Source organism: Wolffia australiana, chromosome 18, assembly GCF_029677425.1.
Source record: "Wolffia australiana isolate 7733 chromosome 18, ASM2967742v1".
NCBI lineage: Eukaryota > Viridiplantae > Streptophyta > Magnoliopsida > Alismatales > Araceae > Wolffia > Wolffia australiana.
The window spans coordinates 469,122-475,684 of record NC_135852.1 but is presented as its reverse complement, the minus strand read 5'-3'; the positions used below and the strand labels follow the sequence as shown (position 1 = coordinate 475,684).

Genomic DNA, 6,563 nt, shown 5'->3' with positions numbered 1-6,563 from the left:
TAGAAACCTCTTAGGACCTAAACCTCTTAGGATTTAAAAATTTTTAAAATTTTTTAAATGAACAAGTATTTAATAATTTACTTATGGTACCAGTCTGGTTTGACCGATGGACCTAAACCTGCCAAGCCAACCAACCCACCCTCAAATGGAGAACCTATGTATGAGTCCTTGTTCGGGCCACTCTAACTGGTCCTCAGTCCTAAATGTCCAACCCTGTTTTAACATCCGTCTGTCCATCCCTACGTGCATCTGCCCGTTTATTATTTATCCATCTATTACCATCTTTAAATCAAGCCTCTTTAATTTTACAAAATATATTATACACACTCAATTCATTCGCTCTTCATCTATACATTCATTAGTCCATTTGTGATCAAACTATTAATCACCATACAGTCATCCATCCTCTGTATAGTCAACACGTAGCTGTATGTCCATCCATGAAACCATGAACCATCATGAAATCATGCAAACATAACAATTAGATACTTTTCAGAGCCCATATAGATGGCTTATCTTTTAAATTTGATCCATTTTATTTGATTTGATCTCTTTCCACTGGGGTTTCCTCATATTTATCTCTTTTTAAGAAATATTTATCAAAATCAGGCAAGTATTAAAATACTTAAAACACTTGAATAAATCAGCATTAGGGATCGCCTGAGGGGAGTAGGAAGCATCCAAGTGGTCCATTAGAAAATAGGTACAGGTACAACACTCTGAGGCGACTTCTATTGAAAAGTACTAAGGTACAGTGAAAAAGAAAATGGGGTTGTGTATAGAAATATGGACACAAAATAAATGATTCCTAAATTTCATGATACCCGGTGCACACCCAATGATAAAACACAATCAAAGATGGAACGCTTAGTGCAAAGCTCATTCATGTCATAAATGATCTCGACATAACTACTAATATCATATATATATATATATCTTGTCTGCATTATTTTTTAATATTTTTAAAATATAGTTACACTATGATAAAGACAAGAGAATTATGGTCAGATAAATAATTTCTCTTTGTCTCTTCAATTTTCCTTGACATATTTTGGAGAAATACCATGACATTGAGATGTATACAAACGAGAAAAGTCAGACACATACGATCTTCTATCCTTAAATAATGTTTATTAATCCATCTTTTGAGACATATCGATAAATTATAGATGGGAAAGCTATAAGTTGATAACACTACCGCTACTTTACTCATCCTATCTTTGAAAAAGAGAGAGAAACCTCAAACAGTTAACTCTACCACTACTTTACTCATCCTATCTTTGAAAAGGAGAGAGAAACCTCGAATGATTAACACTACCACTAATTTCCATTTACTGGTATGAAAAATGGAATTTTTGTCGACATGTGAAAAATGGTTAATTTCCATTGGAGGACATCAAAATATATGACAAAATACCAATCGGTGAAGGGCTTTAATGGCGCAAGTAAACATCTCAGGCAGCACAGATAGGGCTTATCACGTTCTCTAATATCACACATTTGCTGAAGGTACTATAACAATGGCTACTGGCACTCAAACTCACTCGTATTGCCCTTAATACGGACTATAGCAAGATAAGACTCTATGAGTCTTATCTAGAAGATAAGGTTAGGAGCCACTTGAATTACTATAAATGTTTTAGAGAAGTAATCCGTACAAGCTTCCTATAATCTTAAATCTCTGTCGTTCAACTGCCTTCCTAGGCGAGGAAACTTATAATATGTGATTATAATGCATGAACATGGTGAAAAAAAATGAATATAGTTGGGCAGGAATTATGGTTCTCTCACGCAAAAATCCACCTATTTGATGTAATTATTCAGGAAAATTCTGATTTTACTTTGAGAGCATGAAAATTTTTACTTGGTCTTTCCCCCTTTCTCCATGGATAATTATCATGACCATATTATCCCCTTTATTCATTGAATTTTCAACGTAAAAATTGATAAAAATAGGCTTAAACTAATTACACGGCATTTTTTAATTTCTGTCAATTTTTTAGTACGTTTAATGGGACTTTTGCCCTAGAATTCTGGAAACCGTGAGCACCGAAAAAAGGGAGAAAAATAGTACGGATTACAGACGATTGCATTACACTAATATACCTGCATGTTTCTTTACACTTCCCCAAGTCAGAAGAACACGGGTTTTTAATTTTAAAAATGCGATACGCGGCTGCATGGGGATGACATAGAGATCAAATACGTTCACTAAATTTACAAAGAGATGACAGTCGCCCTTCGACCGCCGCGAATGGCGGAGCAGCGTCGGTTTCCGGAGTTGTCTCCGCAACAGCCGGCCGCCGAAATCGCCATCCAACGATCTCAACCTGCATAACTCTTTATAAATCTAAGCCTTATCTCGTAGAATATTTCCCTTCATTAACATCTTCCGCCTCGTCTTCCGACGAACTGATCTGGAGTTCACCGTGATCTTAACTATCGGCCAGATCTGTAAGATCTTTACAATCGCTTTGAACCGGATTATTATTTTCGTCATTTGGGTTTTCTGTGTTCGTCTTTCTGTCTACTGTCGAGATACAAATTGAGTTTTAGACTGTTGGTTTACCTTTCCTCCCGTTGTTCTCCGGTGATGTTCTAAAGATCAGTTTTCCTTTCCGGTTGTTAAATGGTCTATGCAAATCGTCGAGTTGTCATATTTTTTAATTCAACGGACAGTCGAAATTATCCTAGCGAACTGATACCTGAACAGATTACCTCAATGGAAGTTAAGTGAATAGTTACAATTTTGCGTTACCTGTTATATTCGCCCTCTTGTACTTGCTTTTAGTCGAGGTATTATGAGAACAATATGTTTGCTATTCCACTGTAATGTGAAACTGACTTAATTTGTATCAGTTAATAGTTCCGAAAATTAATTTCCAAAATTGAGAAATTTTTTTTTGTATTATAAAATTTCAAATCTTTTTTCTCTAATTGGGAGTGGCTCATTCACATCGCTGACCTAATACTTTTTTTTGTTAAACCAGGTGTTAAGCCAGGTGACTAGCCACCACTCCTTTTTTTTCTTTTTTCTCTATCGTCAAATCAAAGATGGTGAGCCCTGATACAGCGAGAAACATCGTTGGGATTATCGGTACGCCTGAAGCACTCAAAATTATGTTTTTTGCATTTCTTGGTGGGATTATTCGACGAAACTCTGTTTAATTACCTCAGGAAATGTAATCTCATTTGGGCTCTTCCTCTCCCCGGTGTAAGTACATATCTGTTATCGTAAAGAAATACCACATCACAAAAAAACTGATGTACAATACTATTTCTTACTGTGATGAAATAGGCCGACCTTCTACAAGATATGGAGGAAGAAGGCGGTGGAGGACTACTCTCCCATACCGTACCTTGCCACCTTTCTCAACTGCATGATGTGGATCTTCTACGGAATCCCCCTTGTTCATCCACATAGCATCCTCGTTGTCACTATCAACGGCACTGGGCTAGTCCTCGAGACGATATACCTCATCAGCTTCCTCCTCTACTCCACTTCTTCCGGAAGGGTGAAGATCAGAGACAATGATTTCCTATTCAATTATATTCTATCTCTGATTGCAAGGTCTAATTTTCTGAGACGGTTAGCACTTTTACTATGGCCTTTCAGGGTAGAGTGCTAAAGTATATGACGGCAGAGGTGGTGCTCATGGTTGCCGTTGTTGCTGGAGTTCTTTGGGGGGCTCACACTCACGAGAAGAGGTCTCTTATTGTCGGTATCATGTGTGTCATCTTCGGCATCTGTATGTACGCCTCTCCTCTGGTCGCCATGGTTAGTAGAATCTTTTCTTCTCTTGGTATACACTTTTGACCATAGAATTCCCTGCTCTTGGTTTACATTTGGCAAGCCAAGCGGACTATTTATTTATTTATCAATCCACTTATCTACCCGTATATCTATCTATGTGTCTATGTATCTGTCGATCTCTCTATCTTTTATCAATATATCTATCTATCTACCCAATTATATACCTATCTGTCTGCCTACTAGCTATCTATCTCTCAATCTATCTATCTTTCTACCTACCCACCGATCCATCTATGTTTCAATCTACCAATCCATTCTTCCATTTGTCTATCATGAATAAACTCACTGGAGCAGTTCCTGGAATTGGTGCAATATATCTACCTATCTATAAATCTATCTATCTATCTAAACATCTATCAATCTATCAATATATCAATCTATCTATCTATCTATCTTCTTTCCTACCCATCCATTTATCCATCTTTTTATTTATCTAAACATCCTTTTATTTCCATACTTTTGTGCCAACAAATACACCCGCAATTCTACATCTTTCTTTTTAGGCAAAGTCATCATACAGATGGGTGTAAAACTAGTTTTTCCGCTATGATGAACAGAGGAACGTGATCAAGACGAAGAGCGTGAAGTACATGCCGTTCTGGCTCTCGCTGGCCTCGTTCCTCAACGGTATCTGCTGGACGCTCTACGCGATCATCCGCTTCGACATCTTCATCACGGTAATCTGAGATCACTACGCGACTAACCCTTGGTTTCAGAAAAAAACGCGATCTTTTTGTCAACAACGGTTTTTTCTTGGCAGATACCAAACGGTCTCGGTGCGCTATTTGGGTTGGCACAATTGGTGCTGTACGCGTGTTATTGCGGATCCACGACAACGGACGACGACAAGGTGGCGATTGAGCTGCCGACGGTGAACCCTTCCATCTCCACGCGCTGAGCCCTTCGACAGTTGTTCTTCTGTTATTCCAAGCTTTAGATTTTCCCACGTCAGATTTCCATTTCTTCTCTCGCTGTGTTTTTTCATCAGTCCAAGGAATCGCAGAGGAGATTTCCTCGTTTAATTTTGTTTTAATAGGTTAATCTGCCGGTTGACGTTCTTCACTCTCCACATATACGTCATGTATTAAAATTTAAATCCTGAGTGCATTTTTTTTATATTGCCCACTATTTTTTCGTCGGCTGAATTTGCGACAAGGTTTTCGCTTCAGCAAGAACATCCAAACCAAAACAGGAAATCAGGAATCTCTTCTAACGGTCATTACCTTCAGCTCTTTCCAAATCTCTCTCTCTTCTACCTTCCATACTCCATCGTGATAAGATTAGTTAGTAAGAAAAGGACATACTGATAATCCAAAAATAGGGGTAAATTTTACTAAATTTTAATCCCTTGTCATTGTCAATTTCAGCTTATACGATAAAATTTATAAAAACCCTAATTAAGATGTGTAGTGATAAGTAAAGGGTATCGTCCAAGGGAAGCTAGTAAGTTAATTCAATTGATGATCTAATTAAATAATTTGACACTAATTAAAGTTAATTCGATCTTCAATGAAGATCAAATCACCCTAATTAAATGAGAAATTTAGAAAGGGAGGTAGGAGAGATGAGAGGAATAGAAGAATATGGGGCTCTAAATTGGCTTCTTGATCCAAATAAAAGGGTCAAAGGGGTCAGTTAGAGAGGTTGAGAGGAGAAAATTTTGATCTGCTTTGTTAGTTCTGTAGTCTTGATAATTCAAAAATAATTACTCTATTGGATAATAAAAAGGGAAATTTAATCTCCTAGAAATTGAAGTTTTTTTATAGTTTTGTTTTAATGTGAACTTGGAATAGATAGGTAAATCTCTCAATTTCTCCTCTCAATCCTAGTAAGGGCTTGTACATGCTGCTCAAGCCAAGCGAATTAGAAGTTCATACCAGAATCAAGAAGAACAATCAATAAATTAAACTAACATCATCCAAAATACACCAATAATTCAAATACAAAGAAGGAAAAAGTACCAAATAGGTTGATCCCAGTTGGAGCTCCTCTCTGTCTTGCAGTTGTGATAGAGCACCATCAAGAATGAGCTCCCCCTCTCGAAATTCAGTTTTTATACTTAGGTTTAGGGTTTGACATTTTGGACCGGGGACCGGTCGGACCGGACCGAACCGGGACCGAAAAAAGACCGGACCGGAAGTGGACCGAACTTTAGGTAAGGTTTAGGTCCATGCCAAAAAACCGGACCGGACCGGACCCTATCCCACATACTACCCATTCCCCTCCCCATCTCCCTTTCCATGACCCGCCCGAAAGCTCATTGACGTTGCTTCGCATGCACAACGCCTCTGTCACCCTCGGTATCGGACTGGACTGGGACCAAACAATACCGGACCGGAACCAGACCAAACTTCAGGTACGGTTTAGGTCCATGCCATAAAACCGGACCGGACCGGACCGGGACTGTCAAACCCTACTTAGGTTACATGGTGAAAATGACCATTTTACCCCCATTTAGTAATTAATTTTTATCTATCAATATATGTTTGATCTGAATGATCCAACCATATAGATAGAAAGAATGGGTCACGATGAGCAAAACCTTAAAAAATCATCTCAATCGGACTTCAGGATCAAAAGTTATTAATACATGAAAATTGACCAATCATAGCCATTGGATCAATTTTCATTTATTTAATTTAAATATTCTTTTACACACCATGATGTGTCGATCGCTCATTGGCTGGCACAATTTGAAATGTAAATGTCGGGTTCATTCTCGTTGCGCCACGTACTCCTTTCCTGAAAT

At 38.1% G+C, this 6,563-nt stretch overlaps 1 protein-coding gene across 1 annotated transcript; it reads left to right on the top strand.

The window, feature by feature from the left end:
* The first annotated feature begins 2,091 nt into the window (after positions 1–2,091).
* LOC144715038 (bidirectional sugar transporter SWEET6a-like) lies at positions 2,092–4,894 on the top strand. The gene is made up of 7 exons (XM_078589884.1): positions 2,092–2,454; positions 2,991–3,097; positions 3,178–3,214; positions 3,299–3,515; positions 3,617–3,778; positions 4,372–4,491; positions 4,575–4,894. Exons 2-7 carry the CDS (start codon positions 3,055–3,057, stop codon positions 4,710–4,712), a joined length of 717 nt encoding a protein of 238 aa, XP_078446010.1. The 5' UTR covers positions 2,092–2,454; positions 2,991–3,054; the 3' UTR covers positions 4,713–4,894.
* Positions 4,895–6,563: the final 1,669 nt, after the last annotated feature.

Excerpts from the sequence above, each read along its gene's own strand:
- LOC144715038 (XM_078589884.1), top strand. The coding sequence starts at position 3,055 with ATGGTGAGCCCTGATACAGCGAGAAACATCGTTGGGATTATCG. Across the intron at positions 3,516-3,616 it reads ACTCCACTTCTTCCGGAAGG|GGTAGAGTGCTAAAGTATAT; the intron begins GTGAAGATCAGA and ends ATGGCCTTTCAG. Across the intron at positions 4,492-4,574 it reads GCTTCGACATCTTCATCACG|ATACCAAACGGTCTCGGTGC; the intron begins GTAATCTGAGAT and ends TTTTCTTGGCAG.